Genomic DNA, 19087 nt, shown 5'->3' with positions numbered 1-19087 from the left:
TTTATCGACCTGTTTGGAATCGTGCTGCTATTTTGAAATATTTACTGTTCCTGGCTGCAAAAATCAAATATTTAGCAATAAATTGAATCTTGGTTATGAAACAGGAACTTTGCATTTACTCAAACACCAGCAAATGTGTCTGCATGATCATAATGACTGCAAATGTTTGAGGAGAAATGTTTCTAATTAATCACACATATGTCTGTTTATCTTTTTCTCCAGTTTATACAAGCTTCCTGCCAACTTTCAATAGGTCACCATAACCTCTGAAAAGTCATTTTTCTTTGCTGCCGCTGCAGGACGCCGACTTCTCCTTTGTTGAACATTGGCAAGCGTTAAAGATTGATGTTTTGATTTAACAAGGAATTGAAAGTCTTGAGGAATTGCCATTTGGTAAAATGATTCTTTTCTGCCCGGGGTCCTTTACCTTTTTATGGCTTAATATCTATGAGAAAGGAGATGAGAGGAGGAAATAAATGCGGCGAAGTCCTGTCCAGGACCATTTTTCCTGCGGTGGCGGCTGATAGTTATGAATTCTGCCAATAACGTCAGCATACATCATGTCAAAGAGCTCACCTTTGAATGTTAGAGTAAAGAAGCAGCTTACTTGAAATGTGAGTAAAGGCATTAGAGAGGAGACAGAAAAGCAGAAAGCCTTGCAGTGAGATTCTAAAGGCACTTTGTTATAAATGAAAAGATGTCTTTTTATAAACACTAAAGCTGCAGAGAGGTGAAACTCATGTTTATGTAATTGCCCCTTGATGAGCAAATCTTCACCATCATCCAGAAGAGAGAACAATGTGCTCAAGTAGTCCCTACAGCTGATATGGTCCCTAATTTAATTTTCACCCCTACATGATCCAATTTTGTCCCATTAAGGTTGGGATCCATGTGGTGCATTATACAAGCTCATCATATGAGTCTGAGTGTCATCCCATCCATCTTCACCAAACTACGTCAAATTGAGACGTGCACTGAGACAGCAATAAATGAACAGATTTTATCCAAGAGCACAACACCTTTTTAAAACAAGGACACAGAGAGGAACCAAAATAAAAGTAATGGTGTTTTAACTCCTCGTCACATCAAAGTAAAGTTTTTTTAGATTCTATATCTATACGCTAGTGTGCTCCAAATCGGTTCACGTTACGAAGATATAAACATTTAATGCTTACAGTTTGTTACTCCAGCCTAAATGGATCAACAATTTTTTGATGTAGAATGCAGACTGGAGTGCATTTCCTAAACCATCGTTAGCAAACTAAGTTAGCAAGTTCCGTCGTTATAAACATAGTTCATGGATTTGCCGTCTCCCAAATTTATCGTTCCAACAAACATTCGCAAACTGCATTGCAAACTTTTACACTTGCAACTACACCTCTGGAGCTGAAGTTAGAAGCAAAGTTCCTGGTTGTGTTCTGTTCTCATATACCATATTCTGATTCCTTTCGAACATTTCAAAACATTTTACTTGGAATTATTAAAAAAAATAAATAAAAAATTAAAAGTTACACTCTTAGGTGTAACTTGCTTTCAAAGTATTATTATTATTATTATTTTTACAGTTTTCAGTCTATCACACTTTAAAGTGAATCCCTTCTGAAAAAACCAGGCTGGGAGATGACCAGCTTGACCAGCCTAGCCAGGTTTTAGCTGGATTTTAGCTGGTCATTTCCCAGCCTGACCAGCTAAGAACAGGCTGGAAATGGCTGGAAACCAGCCTGGAAATGGCCAAAACCCCTCTAAAACCAGCCTGGTCAACCAGCTAAAACCAGCCAACCAGCCTAGGCTGGTTTAAGCTGAATTTTTCAGCAGGGATTTTATATGAAATCATAGCGTAAACATCATTCTCTGGACTTGCTTCATCAAAAATACCAACATTTTAGCAATTTATAAAATATGAATCACTTTCTGGCCATCAGATATTAGGCATTGATATATACATTGCGATCATGATTTTCGAAAGGATTACAGCACTTTGTAAACATTTATTATTTCCATTTGATGAGTCTCATTATACAGTTTGATAGAGCGCTTGGACCCGGAAGCCGATTCTCGTGACGTCACACTTAACAAGCGATAGTAAAGTCATGCAGTGTGAATCCACCTACAGTGTAAACACAGCGCTGACAGAAAGCTAGCTCAGATCTGTGACGCCACTGCTTTGAAAATCCTGCAGTGTGATCTCAGTATTATACTTCAGTTTCTCATGTAATCTTCCGACCAATGAAATGCTGTCTAGTACTTGACATGCCCCGCCCCTTCAAAACACTATATCTATATGCACTTGAGCTTAACCAATATCAATGGCTAAGCTGTGCTTAAAAATGAAACTATTGGCTGTTTTTCAAAAAGGGGAGGAGCTACTCTATGTCCCGCCATGGCTTCGTGTTTTGAGTCACACAAATGCACATTTCACTGGACCGTTAAACATTCACAGTTTTGACATTTTGATGTCTCCTACAAAAAGTTGTATCCATGCAAGCTCGCTAAGCTCCTTCCGAAAGCCCACTCTGTTGTAATCGGTTAGATGACTCAGTCGTAGATGACCAGTTGTGATTGGTCAACCACAACCAAACATTCATAACCATAACTGAATTTCAGCCCTTGTAAATCAGTGATATGAAGCAGGTAAAGTAGACATATATTAAAGTCATACCTGTCTACCCTTTCGTTTATCCTGGCATTTTTTCTCCGATATCATCCCGTAAAGGTATTTTCCCATATTTTTAATCTTTCTATAAAGGGTGTTATGTTGGGCATATCCCTTATTTTCACATCCCAATGTTGACAGGTATGAATAAAGTAGATTAGTAGATCAAAGTAATCGGTATTCATAGTCAATCATTAAAGACTATAGATGGCATTATGCACATTTTTAACATAAAGCAGCTGATTTACTTCATTTTTTAAGGAGGTAATAGGATCCTTGAGTCTCTGTGATCCTTTTTACATTTACAAACAGCTTTAATGCACACCGCCTGAAAGATAATCTCCATTTTGAAGGCCTTTATTGAAATAATGTCCTGCCTCCATCTGCGATTCACCGCATTCATTACTGGTTGGCATTAATAGCTACTGTTAGATTATCCAACTCCTCTAATTACATCAGAGCGATGTGTTTGCTTCCCAGATGTGTTGAAATGGCCAGCTCGGACATATGCGCCATTCAACTTAACCCGCTTTGTGCTTTTAATTATGACCCTTTAGTGAGCCACTCAGCATGAGGTGAGATGATGAGGCATGTATGCTATTAAAAAGGTGTTTAGTCAACAACAATCTGATTAATTTCTGCAGTTATTTGCTGAAGGCGAAAGTTAATGCTGTTAGTAACCTCTCTGTTGGTGGAAGGATAATGTTGCATGGCCTAAAATGATGTTAACTGCATTTTTCTATAGATATATATACACTAGATGTCGCATACGGACCCTGAGCATGCGTCAATACCGCCGCCAGATTTGTTCAGTGCTCCTAGGACTAATGTCATTCAACCACACTAGTCAAGACTAAAGCCAATGTGAAGATGCTGGACTTTTGCAATGTGAAAATGTGCAGTAACAAGCAAATAAAGAAAACAAATGCAGAACATTTCATAGGTAAGATTTAGTTTTTTATGATTTTGTATGTTACGAACTTTGTTGCTAAACAAGTATTGATGATTATGATACTAAAGTCGCTTACTGCATTCATCATAAGGCAAAGCAGCACCAACTTGCACTAAATTTTAAGCCTATGCTAGTTTTGTTGAATAAAGTAAGCGAACAATGTAAATTAAATATAATAACGAGACGCTGCGGTATCAGAAACTTCTATTATTGTCAGCTAAGTGAAGTAGCATTAGTTTTTGAAGTAACTTATGAGGGTGCCTGATAACATAACTCGATGTGCACACTGTCCACACTAAATTATTACAAATGCCATTCAGATCCAGCCTGATCTCATGAAAACACGTAAGTATCTTACATTTTGCCAGTTTAGTGGCTAACTCAGAGTTCAGTCGTACGAAATTGTACGATTTTAAAAAGGAGACGTAGCATCTAACCCTACCCCTAAACCCAACCGTCATTGGGGGATGAGCAAATCGTACTAAATTGTGTGAATTAAATCGTACAAATTCATACGAATTAGCCACTAAATCAAAAATTTACGAATTGTCGTGAGATTGTGTCGTTTAGATCATAAAGACGGATATGTACACTGAGACGCAGGGATATCGATTGGTCACACGAATCGTTCATAACAGAGATTCAGTCACAAACGAATCGCTCCCTCCATTATCATTAGAAGTGAAAGCAAGGCAGTGTGTTTCAGGACATGGATTAGATCAAATTTAACAGGGAGGGAGGATAATACATTTCCATGCACACAAACACACACTCTTGGTCTGCAATACCCAGGGCCCGCGGGTCTATAGAGGCGGCCGCCTAGGGCGGCAGTATAGAGAGGACAGCATCCGCAACACCCCCCTTACCACCTGCGTCCTCAGTTATGTCCGCGACACCTCTCTCACGACCCACGTCCTCAGATATATTTGCGCATAGGCGACAGAATAGAGAGGGCAGCGTCAGTGACACCTCCATGAGCACCCGCGTGTCCTCAGTTAAATCCGTGCTTGGGGTGGCAGAATAGAGGTCCGCGACACCCGCCGTCCTCAGTTATTTCCGCGCATAGGGCGGCAGAATAGAATGAGCAGCGTCCGTGACACCTCCCTCCCTCCTTCAGCAACTGCGCGTCCTCAGTTATATCTGCGCATATGGCGGCAGAATATAGGTCCGCGACACCTCACTTCATTTTCATAACCGGTCACTTTCGTTTTCACATTGGGGTTGAGGGCGGCGTGATCGTCCTCTTCCTAGAGCGGCAGTTCAGCTTGCTCTGGCCCTGGCAATACCCGTGCTGTCACGTATACATCGATGTAGAAAAGTCATGTAAAATTTATATTTTTGTAATTTAAAAAATATATTTGCATACTGACCATCAGGAAAACTCCCCATTGTAGATATATTCGTAAATATTTACATATCTGTGGCTCCAGATGGCCACAGTCCTCCAATACACCTTGGTTCCATATTCATTTCAAAGGAGTACTACCCTGTACTAAAATGGCGGCTCTGTTGACGCAATACTTCCTTTAGATATTAACAGTGTAGGAGACATCTAATGTAAATATCTATGACGTTTTTGGACCACTATTGACCTTATTCTTAAAGTAAAAGCAGGTGCAGTCATAGGAATCTGATTGGCTCGAGACTTCCGGTGTCATTCACTTCCATTGATTTTTAGATGTTAGAAATGACTCTTTTTGCTGCTTTATGTCGCAAGCTGATCTTTTCTTCTTTTATGTGCAGTCATAAACTCACTTGTTTGTTGAGCAGGTTTGGCCATTTTCTGTTGTATGTTATTGCTAGTTGTTTCTCCTACTAGGCGATTGAATCTGAAGTTCTGGAACAATCAAAAACGGCCGCACTTCTGCTCTGCAGAATAAAATCAGTATTGTTAAATGTTTTATTTTTTATTTTTATACATGACTCCATTGTAATGTAAATGTATTGTAATGTGTGTTTATATAGCGCATTTATTGTGTATGGCCATATACCCAAAGCACTTCACAATTATGAGGGATGGTCTCTCCACACCACCACCAGTGTGCAGCATCCTCTTGGATGATGCAACGGCTGCCACAGGACAACGGCGCCAGTGCGCTCACCACACACCTACTATAGGGGAGTGGAGAGACAGTGATAGAACCAATTTGGTGGATGGGGATGATTGGGAGGCCATAATCGTAAGGGGCGATTGGGGGACTTTGGCCAGGACTCCGGGGTTACACCCCTGCTCTACGAGAAGTGCCATGGTTTTTTTAATGACCACAGAGAGTCAGGACCTCGGTTTAACGTCTCATATCGAAAGACAATGCCCACTGACAGTGTAGTGTCGCCTTCACTTTTACTGGGGCATTAGGTTGACCGCAGGTTGAGCGCCCCCTGCTGGCCTCACTAACACCACTTCCAACAGCAATCTAGTTTTCCCATAGGGTCTCGCATCCAGGTACTGACCAGGCTCAGCCCTGCTTAGCTTCAGTGAGTAACCGGTCTTGGGCTGCAGGGTGATATGGCTGTGGCTCCATTGACTGAATGGCATACTGAGCTGGAACCTTGTCAAACTTTTTAATGCAAAAAAAATTCAAAAACACTCCGGCTAAGTGTGTTACTGAGGTAAAGACCCAGCCACGATGCTCTGCATGATTGTAATGTCCTGCATTTTGTCCTTGCAGCACTGTGAGAAAAGACACAGCTAAATAAACAGCGCCATGTCTGCCTGGCATTGGCATGGGCGCCTTGATTAAGCCTGCCAGCCCTGAAAAATGGTCAGGCATAGTGTGTTGTGAAGCAGCAGTAGGGGAGCCAGCCATCTCAGTGTGAGTGTGTGTGTCCTCTGTTTCCATTGTTAAAGATTAAATGCCACAATCCAGTATTTAATCCTCATTTCATGGAATTGGGAAATGTTCCAAGGAGTGTTGCAAAACTAAAATAATCATAAAAGATTCTTAACTATTAAAAAAAATTTATCTCTGTGCACTACACAGAGATCTGTGGAGGATAATATATTCAGTGCCTGCAACAGAATAACATGCATTTTAATGAGATTACAAATGTAGTCGTCATCCCCTTCCAGGGACAGAATGAGTTCCAATCTCATTTTCAGCTCAAAAAGGAGCACTAAAAAATTTGTTTCAGGACTTGAGTACCATTCAAGCAGTCTTACACCTCCAGGGAGAAAACTAGTGCTGATTTTACCACTGGTGCAAATAAGCTTACTTATTTCTGAGTGTCTCAAACAGAGTTGTTTTTTCATACAAGGTCTGATTTATATTGATTTTTAGAAAAGCTCTACTAGAAATATGAGTGCTGAACATTCCCCTTTAATCACCAATCATGCACTGGATGTATTAGAAATATACAATTGAAGTCAGAATTATTAGCGCCCCCTTGTTTATTTTTTCCTCAATTTCGGTTTAACGGAGAGATTTTCTCAAAACATTTCTATTATAGTTTTAATAACTCATTTCTAATAACTGATTTATTTTATCTTTGTCCTGATGACAGCAAATAATATTTGACTAGATATTTTTCAAGACACTTCTATACAGCTTAAAGTGACATTTAAAAGCTTAATTAGGTTAATTAGGGTAATTAGGCAAGTTATTGTATAACGATGGTTTGTTCTGTAGACTATCAAAAAAAAATTGCTTAAATGGGCTAATAATTTTGCCCTAAAAATGGCCTTAAAAAATTAAAATCTGCTTTTATTCTAGTCGAAATAAAACTAATAAGACTTTCTCCAGAAGAAAAAAATATTATCAGACATACTGTGAAAATTTGTTGCTCGGTTGAACATCATTTGGGAAATATTTAGAAAAGAAAAACAAGTTCAAGGGGGGCTAATAATAAGTCATATTGCATAGTCTTTGTCTATAATTATTGAATTATTAAAACTATGAAATGCACAATTAATGTTGGTTTACATGTGCAAAGATTAAAAAAAATAGATCAAATTGAGAAATGTGTTAGTTTAGTCAGTAATCATTTGTAATCATTAACGTCTAGGCTACTTTAAACCAATGAAAATCCAACAAACTATTTGGCAAATGTGTCGGGCAATTTATCGAAAATATGCCATGTGATATCATGTTTTAGACCTTTATGACTGTCAAGGTCATCTTTCGAATGTATTAGACAAATTTGACCTCTAAAAAATGGTCCAAAACGACAATATATAATTAAATATAAAATGATTTATTGAAAATCAAGCTGCGTTAATAATTAATAATTTACATTAATAATAAATGACTTGCGTTTTCACGTGCGAGTATTTTTACCTTATAGTTACAAGGCTTGACATGTTTAGAGCACATTTTTGTCTAAAACAATGTATTTTAATTGTCCTGTATTTATCATGTCGATTAGTCATGCAGAAGTGTCTTGAAAAGGATTGTTGTTTCAGAATAAATACTCAAGAAATCCCTTCAACCTTTTTTTTTCAATCTGATGGTTGTTTTCGCTCGGACAAGCGCCTTGTATGCTGCAGAAATGCGCTGAGCGCTGGAGAATCAATATGAAATGACTCTCTCTGCCACCTTATTAATAATGAAACAATACGTCTTCACTCGACAGAGTCTCGGCGTCGCGCGCGCCTGCGTGCTCGTTCACGTCCAAGAGCTGGAAGAAAAAACACGTGTTTAACCTGAATCTTTAATTCCACCCACGCCTCTCAGAGACTACATTTTATATCTATATGTGACCATAATTAATTACCATTCTTGATACAGACATGCGTCAGGCTATATTTTTTACATTAAAGCGAGATGCATGGCAATAACCGCAGAAAGGCATCAATAAAAACAACACACTCTTCAAACAGTAACTGTTTTATTTAGTACTTTTAAATACTTCTTTTTAGCAGTCTATTTTATATACCTGTTTAATCAATCTGTTTTAAAACTGTTTCTGTTAAAGTATCTCTCTTTTCTTTTCACATACATACTCTTATTTACTGTATGGTTTTGAATATTCAGGTATTTCATATGCAACATCCCCAGAAACGAACAAACGAACGAACAAAATACACATCTTCTGAAGGCAGTGAAACGTGGTCTATGCCTCGGCAACATCAAATAAAGCTAGCAAAATACACTTCATCCAACTATTAATGTCAAGGTCCAGATATTGTCGTGCTACGATACTGTCGGGAAAAAAATCCAGGCCACACTTTACGTTGCAGTGTAATTACTGCGTAATAGTACTGAACTACGTGTACTTGGCATGTAATTATTATCTGGAGCTGCTTGTTTGGTATTACACATTAGCCTATGCAAGATGGGCACTGTAATGTAAAGTGTTTCCTTTATACCATGTGTCCCACATAAAAAGACGAATCTTCTTTCAATGCAATAGGATAACATTTTTGGGAAAATATGGCAACAGTCAACTCATCTCACAGCCTTTTTTCGGCTACATTTCACATGTCTGTGTTCACTAATAAAATCTCTTAAATATTTGTTCTCTCTGCTCTCGTTTATTCCACTAAATAAATGCCTGTAATCATTCCTGAGGTATCATTATTATTAGAATTGTTATTATTATTATGTATAGCCTCTTATTAGCATTGTAATTATTGTTTTCTTTCTATATAGCTGGGTCAGCAACCCCCCCTCACGCGTCATCCATGTACTTGGCTGGACTAAAATCAAATCTGAAAAAAATTAAAACGAAATACCGACAAAGATCATATAAAACAAACTGATGGGAGAAATATTTCCTATCTTTCTATATGCATGATGACCGTTGAGAATGTGAAAAGCCTACAGTAATAATAATAATTCATTCATAACAGACGGTAATGTTATAAAATACTACGCTTCTAACCAGGACCTTTCAGAAATTTCAGGCCGTCATTTCAACTCAATAACTGATAAATATTTCATGAAATGGACCCAGAGTCAGGCAAATGTGCTTGAGCATTCCCAGAAGACTTCTTCTTGCCATTGTCTCTTGCAAAAAATCGTCTTGTTTTTTTCTCCAGATGAAATAGGTATATAAATCCATTTGGGTGAGGATGAATTTTGATCGTCATTAATTATTCTTCTTTTTTATTCTTGCGTTGATGTCGTGTCTTGTCTTTTTTTCTTTTTCGCTCTTCTTTTTTTCTTCTCTGCTTATTTTTTTTATCTTCCCGTGGGTTAAAACTGCATCCACGTCACGAGCGCAGACAGTGCCGTTAGGAGCAGCGTTACGCCGAACGGAACCGATGACCGGATTGCGCCGTTTCCGCCAGCACACAGTTCAAACAAGCTGCCGCGAAAGTCCAGATTTCTGGACTCTTTTTTCAGCTTCTCCCACAGATCTGTGGCTCCCTCCTGACAGTCTGCCAGAGCAGTGGTCGCACATGAATGGAAATCATCCCAGTAACTGCAAATATTTCGAAAAAGGAAAGGAAAATAATCATTATTGCTGATTTTGTCATGCTTAACACATCGCATTAGGCTATTATACTAATATTCACATACTGTTAGGTTTTAAAGCTATTTTCAAAGGGGTTTTGTAAATATAGCCTAGCCCAAGTGCATCTAAAATTAGTAACAGATTTCCTCTTTTAGCCTTAGATACTAGACATGTGTAGAAAGCATTTTCTGAATTTAGAAAATTAACTTGTGCGTAATATTTGTCGATAAAACAATATTTCGGCCTGTTCAGTGCCTAATATCTATCTTAAATTTCAATACTCGTTTTATTTTAAATTCAGCTGAGATTGCCTTAAGTAATGCCTTTTTATGTAGCCTAAGACTACCCTGTAAAAAAATGTAAGATCAATAAGTCCTGTCAGCATATGTTTAAGTCATTTTAACTTATTAAACAAAGCTAATCACGTTTGAACTTAATTTTATAAGTTTGCAAGCTTTTTAATTCAGTTTAACATAAATGAACTCATAAGTTTTATTTGATTCAGCTTAAAATATTAAGGGAACAAGGAATCTTTTTACAGTGTATAGTTATTTTAATACTATTCGACATTGACTTTAAACATTCGGTCTATATTTATTTGTACAAAATGCTTAAAAAAAAGCGTGCATAATGAAAATGTATACTTTATTTATTTAACTACAAGATTATTAGAAACTCGAAGATGATGCACAGAGTATGCATGAAATATCCTGGCAAATGCATGGGCCCATGTAGCTGCGTGAAGCAGGAGAAGAGGGCACGAGGGAAACCCGAGTTGTAATGCGGCTCCAAAGGGAAAGTCTCCATCGCGTCACGTGATTTCTAGTGCCCTCCCCATCTCTCACGCTCTCTTACAACTCCCCTCCTGCGCCCCACCCCCTTCCTCTAACCCGCTCTCAAATTCATCATTTATTAATTTATCTCAGGAACACGCCCACATTCAAACCCTGCATCCGCAAGTGGGCATGCGCGCGGTCACAAGTAGGCTAGCCTGGTTCCAAATAAATTAGAACAGATATAATATTTGCTTCTGAAAGAGCAAACTAAAAGTGATTTTGTCTTATATCTAATCTATTATGTCTGAATATTTGGTGTATGGAAATGAAATGCAATGGCAGCCAGGCGCGTTGGCGTTGTTATAAAGCGCACTTCTCCTTACATCCACCATTTTCTCCGTATGTTGCATGTGCAAGAGTTAAGGTGTTAATACAGTTCAGTTTTCCTCCTTGATATTGGAAATTGATATTTAGCTATCATTATATAGTGTATTATCAATAATAATCAGAAACAGACAAAATATGCACAGCACTTTATAATTTTTCAGAATACTTAAACATGCAAAGAAAAGCCTCCGCGATGCAAAACAAGATGGATATTATTTAATATGTAAAGTTTATTAAACACTGAGTTATCTAAATACGTGGAGATGCAAAGGTGATGTGCTTTCAGTCTCTGTAATGAGATAATGTTCTGTTTTGGCTCCCTCAATCGCGACTGTAAAAGAACCGGTTATTTTATAGGGCGGATCGCTTACAATAACCGCGCATTACCTCCCGATCTGATCCAATTATGAATGTTGACCTTTGGCCTCGGCGTGTAGAGATGGTTCATCTAATTGTAATTAACTGGTGAAACGCGAATAGCGCAAACTGGCTGCACGGCTCTATTTCTACTGTCGAATTAAACAAGGGGCCCCTCGTGCCATCTGGCTCCTCGTTTTTTTTATTCATTCTCTCTCCCTCCCTGCTCTCTCTCACACACACACGTATATTTCATCTGTTGTGTGTATGCATGTTTCCCTTACGTGCAGATGGTCTGAAGGTTTTCCTTCTCGTCCAGCTCCTGTGGATAGTTGGCCATGTTCTCTCCCAGTTGAAGCAGGCAGTCGGAGAAACCTTTGAACACTGTTTCACATTTCCCAGCCGCTCGAACCGCCTGCAGCAGATAGGCTGGAAAACGAAAAATAACCATCACATTTTTGTGCATTGGAGAGTAAAACCTTCATTTCTTTGTCATTTGATTATTCTGTTAAAACGTTATTATTTTGTAGAACTAGTCTCGTGATTCTCAATTAGTTCAGTACTCGTTTAATTGTTAAATCTGGAAATGATTGATTGAATGCATGCATGAATGACTGAACGAACTATTTTATGCTATAAAAGACTTGCACGCAATTTTGTTGACTACAATAATGTGTGTTGAGCATGAGGGTGGCGCGTGGACAAACGATGATGTAATGCTTTACATGGGGGTGGGGGTATGTGGGCTTGTGTGTGAGGTGAGATTTTCATTCTGAGTGATTTGTATCCCCCTCCCCTTTTTTTACACATCTAGAAAGAAGTCTCTTTTTGATGACAGATCTATTAGGGAAAATGAGAACATTCTGGACACGGATGCTTTCCCTTTCCTTTCCACTTTCCCATTTGGGTCTTTGTGTTTCGACTGGTAGGTCAAGACTTGATCAGTTGACCAGATCCCTCTGCTTAACGAACCATAGACGCCAGTGGTTTCTCGGGTTCGTTAAGCAATGAGAAATTGTAAATTGATTGAGTTGTCGCGCTGTTCAAATCAGGTCGGGCCTCTGCCTATTAACTACAGTGGGAAGGGACAAGATCAAGAGGCACACACCCAGCACACCCCTACAATGCAGACACTATAGTGATCAGCAATGTTAAAATCCCAATCAATTGCTTTGTATGCTAAATGATGCAGTAGACCTTGCATAGATTATTTCCGTTACAAAACAAATATAATTTACAAGTAATATGTATGTGCACTACTCTAGCCAATTGCACAGTGCATTTTAAGCTATGTGATGATTTATATTAAATTACAATGCATGCCATATTTCAATATTTTGTATCATATAGGCTAGTACGTAAGTAGGAGTTCATCTAAATTATATTGTATCTGTGAAATAAGTAATATAGTCTTTACTCTTTACATTACATATGTTATGCAGTGCGATTTATTTTATGACGCTATATTGCTACATTATTCGTTACACAATATATCTCTTTATATAACACCTCGCTAAAAATACATAAAAACAATAAAAAACGAAAAAAGATGCTATTATGATGAGTTATTTTTAGCTCTTTCTGTAAAAAAACCTTTGGTCGATGCCACAAAGCTTAATTAGTATATAAAATTATTATCCCATAAAATAAATAAATAAAAAGCGCATCGAACAATGACACAAAACACTGAAATAATCAAGTAATTCACGTATCATGGTTACATTAAAATGTCATATTGATTCCATACACAAAGAATTTAAGGTGTAACCTTAACATGCCGCACAGGAGGCTTACATAACGAAATATCATGCTATAATTGTGATATCACGCACAGATCGCCCTTTTCTTCTAGTCGAAGCGCGAAATCAACATTACAGCATTATGTGCCTAAAAAAACTGAGTGAAATTAAATACGCAGCTTTGCATTATATGCTACTCTTTGTATTTTGCTGCATGCATTCTAACATTTTTCCTCAAAATAATTAAAATATTCAGACCTCAACATGGCGGATGTGAGGATGCGAAATACAAAGATGCTCATGCAGCTAGCTCTATAAAACATAGATGTATGATTTCATGTTTTAAATCCATTTCAGTCCCCACTGCCTTTATTCGCTTTTCTGGAATTAAAAGACTCACTGCGAACCAACGGTGAATTATTAAATCGCTTTTCGTTGTAGGGATGATGAGCTATATTTAGAAACAACTGAGCATCTAATATAGACTCACCTATCCTACTGTACTAGTGGTCACGACCACTTTACTAGACACTGTCAGCGGTACCGGTGTCAACCTGGCACCGCATAATCTGTTCAATGAAGTCAGGAGGGGGTTTATTTCGAATTAATATAGTTCAGCTTGGTAGCTGCTTCAGTTTTTTCCTTCACAAACATCGCTACTGATTTTAGCCAAATGCACAACATGACATTTTCATTGCAGAGCCCTGCGACAGCACAAACAAAAAGCCATTTAAAAATGAACAATATTACAAAACATGGCAGATTATTTTCTGCGAAGTCCAAAAACACCAATCGCACACCAAATTAATTTTCAGAAAACTGTAAGTAAATTATATTATTTGATTGTATGGACGCATGGGACCATAAAGGTAAAACTCACGATGCAAACTAGATCTTTGCAAGTAAAACCTTGTAATGGAGCCGTGTTATATATTCTCTTTTGTGTTATTTCTCAATAAAAGGTTTGAATAATTTATTACGGGGAGGATCGGGCGGTCCCACACTTTCACACTTTCAACTTGCTCCAACACAATTAACTGAGCTTTATTATTATAGAAATTGTCCAACACTGCATACAGAATACTTCAGAGAATACTGTGTATTTTATTATTCAATCACTGGTCAATGTCAAACATTTAAACCGCAGTTGGGACAGTAACACTGCAATTAAAATTGACACCAACATGCACTTCACAGATAAATATAATCAAAGAGTATATGTAATAAAATACTGTTTAAACACATCTGCGTATAGTTATAATGCATTCAGAATGCTAATTATAAATATGTATTTAACAACTAAATAAATAAGGGACAGGTCAGATAATCACAGAATAAAGGTTAGAAATAATCTACTCACCTATTTGAACAGCAAGAAACAATGAAATATATCTTCCAGACAAAGTTAATCCCATCGTACGTCCAGTAAAACCATTGGAGTATATGCCAATTTTAGATGGTTGTGAGGGGAAAAGATTGCCAAATCTGAGCGTTGTACATCGCGGTTCAGTTCAAGCAGCTATTCAGAAACTCTTTGTGATTTTTTTTTCCGATGTCGGCGAGGCGCAGAGAAGTGAAATGGTGCACCCCGTTAAGAGAAGGCGGTAATGCCTCGTGTTTTTTCTCTCCCTGCTTCACGCCCACATCTCAAGCTTGACGTAAAATTCACCGTCGGACTCCCCACTTCTCTATTTTCTCATTTGCTAGACCGGGCTGGCCCCTTTCTCCCCCCTCTCGCACTGTACTGGCATTTCAGGGATTGCGGAGATGTCCGCATATATCTGCTCTCTGGTGGTCTCACCTATCCAACCTCATGCAATGAAGCTTACACGTGGACCCGTGACCCATATATGGATACACGTGCAGACTTCATAGTGCTTGATCATTTTGTGTGGTTGGTGGGAAAAAAAAAGGTGAGATTAAGTTTGGGTTCAGGTTTGGTTAAAGGCCGAACTATTAATGTCTTTGATGCAGTAGCCTAATTTACGCATTCTTCGGACCATTTATAGTAGGATCCCTGCACCATATTAGTTGGAGATTCAACATAATTTGAATAATGACGTGCCCACATTTTTCTTGAGTCTTGTTACTGCGTTATTGATGATTTGTTTAGGACTTTAACACTCCAGTATAACCAAGGTTTGCCTGAGGTGACTTGAGGTAAGCGTATTCTGAGTGGGATATTTTTGGCGCATCGTGAAAATTATATCAGCCAAAAATAACTCGTGACATCAATTAAATCGACATGCTGTTGTCAATTAAGTGAACAATGCACAACCAAGAAGTAGATGATGCTCTAACCGTATGTTTTTTTCAAGAATTGATACATTTGACTAATTAAAGTTATTATTTCCAGGCCTTACTTGAAATATGAAATTATATATATATATATATATATATATATATATATATATATATATATATATATATATATATATATATATATATATATATATATATATATATATATATATATATAATAGGCTCGGTTAAAGATAAAGAATCATCTAAATGGCCTGAGATGAGGAGTTGGCTACATGTTACAACTGAGAGAAAGGTAGTGATGTCTGTATCATTGGAAAAAAAAAAGTTCGTACCCCACTGACGTCAGCGGAATTTGTAGCCAACCAATGAGTACTGAGTATTGATGCACACCAATTTTTTTTTTTTTTTCAGAGACACTGACTTCAGGATGAGAATACTAAAAAGTTACCTAGGGCATTCTAGCTGAAGGAGAATCCGACCAGTGAGTAGAAACCGTGTGCTGAGTAATTAGGTCCCCTGACAGTTCATTTAGAGTCCAGACTATACATAACCCCAGAGACCTATGGCCTAAGGACTGTTCACAATCGGATCTAAATGTCTCTGGTGAATGACAGTACGGTTGAGTTTTAGTATGCAACGCATCGTGAGAATGGATATTTGTGTATTCACGCAAAGATGCATGTCACGCAGAGCAGATATTGCGTGCACAAGAAAAATGAGCAGTTGCATAACCCATGTACAAATACCTGCATAATGAGTTGCAATGCAGTGAGCGATGCAATATGGTGGATTTAATTTATAGAGCGATTCTATGGGAGTCTAAACAATGGCAGGTTTTTATTCATGTTTTGTCTCCATCTTGTGGCGAAGGCGCTACAACATTCACGATGTATCTGGGTTATGAGCTCTCTTTGATCAAAAATGTAAATATTTTGCAAATCAATAATATAAGACAGCGAGTCTTGGAGAAACTCAAAACCAACGAAATCAGCTCGTATGAAAACCTCCGTTAAATGAAGTGTCATTTCGACAGCATAGGGAATCCCAGTTTAATGTGTTTGTCCCCATCCTACCCAGCAATTACTAGCTTGAGAGGTTTTCCGTGGTGACTCATTGAGGTGGGCGCGGGGAGACAGAGAGAGAGAGAGAGAGATGGAGAAAAGGGGGATTCCGATATTCCAGCAGCAGCATTGATGCAGCACAGCCCATGTTTCATTAATATGGAGGCTGTAGAGTGAATGAGGTAAGGCGCAGTTTGCGTCAGCAGAGTTTCTTTCTTTCGTGAAAATGGGCTTTAGTGGGTTTTATCTGGAATTGCTTTGAGGAATTAAAAAGAGGGACAAATAATTCCTAAACAGTAAATTGATTAATTAGTTTTATTAGTTTCTAATTGATCTATTATTTCGTTCATTCATTTTTCTTCAGCTTAGTCCCTTTATTCATCAGGGGTAGCCACTGCGTAATGAACCTCCAACTTTTCCAGCATATGTTTAACGCAGCAGATGCCCTTCCAGCTGCAACCCAGCACACTGGGAAACACCTATGCACTCTCACCTTCACACACGCACTACAGCCAATTTGAGAGGGGTCTGGATGCAGACCTGGTGCAGTGCAATCTGAGCTGCATCCAATGCTTTTTATTGAGCTCATCTAACCCCACCCCTAGCCCTACCCATCACAGTGACGTCACACTCCATTAAATGCATTGTGTCTAATGCATCACTGAGTGATGCAATCTCAGCTTGCATCATAAAGGCTGCATCCCATCCAGATGGCCAATTTAGTTTATTCAACTCCCCTATAGTGCATGTGTTTGGACTGCGGGGGAAACCCACATTTGAAAGAAGCACACGCCAACACAGGGAGAACATGCAAACTCCAAACAGAAATGCCAACTGGTAATAACCTTAAGTTTTACGGATGTATTTGTAATGCAATAATGCACACCTTTTGTAAAGCTGCTTTAAAACAATAAGCATTGTGAAAAACATCATACAAATAAACTTAAACTGAACTGAATGATTAATAAAATAGTCAAAAAAATCGTCGTATCTGACTTTTAAAATTAGCATGAAGTAATATTTTTCTCTTTTTATTTTATATACATATCTGTACATTGCAATATTTGTAAAAAATAATCTGCCCTTATAATCTTTAATCAAAGACCATTCTTCCCTAACAACTTTTCTTCACTTCTGGTCACATGGAATGCCTTTAATGGAATGCATTTTGGGCAGGACTATCAGTGAGAACATTTACATGGACACCAATAATCCGATTTTAATATGATTGTATTAATACTCTGATGGAGAGTCTACCATGTAAAGAGGATCTTGACAGGAATTGAATTAAGACGTGGATTATTCCAATGTTAGCTGCATTATTGATGTGCAGTACACACATTTAAACAGGGCTGGTGCAACCATAGAGGCAACCTAGGAGGCGACCCCCTCAGCTAAAAGCTGCTCTAAAGTCAAGTAAAGAGCACATTAGTTATGTGCTGCAGGTCCAAACGCTTACACATTGCTTAATGCACACAGGATGTACAGCAATACACAAATATCTTTACAGATGAAAACAATTAAATGATTATTATTAGCAGTATTATTTATTATATGCATATTTATATTAATATATATTTTAAATTATATTTATTTAAAACAAGTTTAGATTTGTCCACCTGTGGGGTTTTGGAGACGTCTGCATCCCCATATGGGGTATAAGAACAGGACGTGTGTTTGGATATATCTCGGTTTTCTGACCACACTTCATTATTATTGTTCATTTATTAATTTGCTGGAGATTAGAATTTAGAAATAGTTTTCACACAAATCTTTGCGCTTAACAAACTAAATTAAATATGTCAGCTAATGGATGTCTTTAATGGAGAACAACACTGTTTCCTTACTCCACCAAAGTGTGGAAGTGAAGAGTAAAAGTAAAAAGAAAGTAAAGAGGCTGAATGGAGGAGGCTCGTTCTTTATCCTCGCACTGCAGATGCTCTGTTTAACTGTTTTCTCGCTAGTGACGCGTTCAGTTATGCTCAAAACACACCCAGAACTCATTAAGAGAATAAGCACAACCCTGTTAGACCATGTGCCAGGGCGCAGAGAGTGATGTTCCATGCCTCAAATAGTAAACTTGGATTCATACACGCCCTTAATGCTTTTGCGCCATGCGCTTTAGTCTTTACTATAGATTGTTAAAATAGAGCCTAATGTGTTCCTCACTCAAAAAAATGACATTTGCTGTTTGTTCAAACTACTTATTTAAAAACAGCGGAAACAACAAAATTCTTGAGTTTTTTTTTCATTCGAATATCTTCAATCCACTAAAGTTTGTAAAAGCTAAAAAGTTAGCTTAATTTCTTCATGTTGTCTCAATACGAATCAACTGTGTGGAGCCCATCATTTGTTTTACAGGTCTTTAAAAGCTATAATACGTTTTGAAGTATGTTATTATTGGTTATTCATTACTATGGTCTAAAGCTTAACCTGAAAGTATTAATGACAAGAGTGTGAGGTGTTGATATTGATGAACAAATAACAAATAAAGGCAATGG

The 19087-nt window shown here is 37.9% G+C and overlaps 1 protein-coding gene across 1 annotated transcript; it reads right to left on the bottom strand.

The window, feature by feature from the left end:
• Nucleotides 1–9686: 9686 nt before the first annotated feature.
• nrn1a (neuritin 1a) lies at nucleotides 9687–14839 on the bottom strand. Its single transcript, NM_001002507.2, is given in 3 exon segments — nucleotides 9687–9968; nucleotides 11806–11950; nucleotides 14621–14839. Coding segments are annotated over 3 exon segments (429 nt in total). The 5' UTR covers nucleotides 14676–14839; the 3' UTR covers nucleotides 9687–9739.
• Nucleotides 14840–19087: the final 4248 nt, after the last annotated feature.

The sequence above is a fragment of the Danio rerio genome, chromosome 24 (genome assembly GCF_049306965.1).
Source record: "Danio rerio strain Tuebingen ecotype United States chromosome 24, GRCz12tu, whole genome shotgun sequence".
Lineage (NCBI taxonomy): Eukaryota > Metazoa > Chordata > Actinopteri > Cypriniformes > Danionidae > Danio > Danio rerio.
The sequence above is the reverse complement of the archived record's forward strand: the minus strand, read 5'-3'. Positions and strand labels throughout refer to the sequence as shown.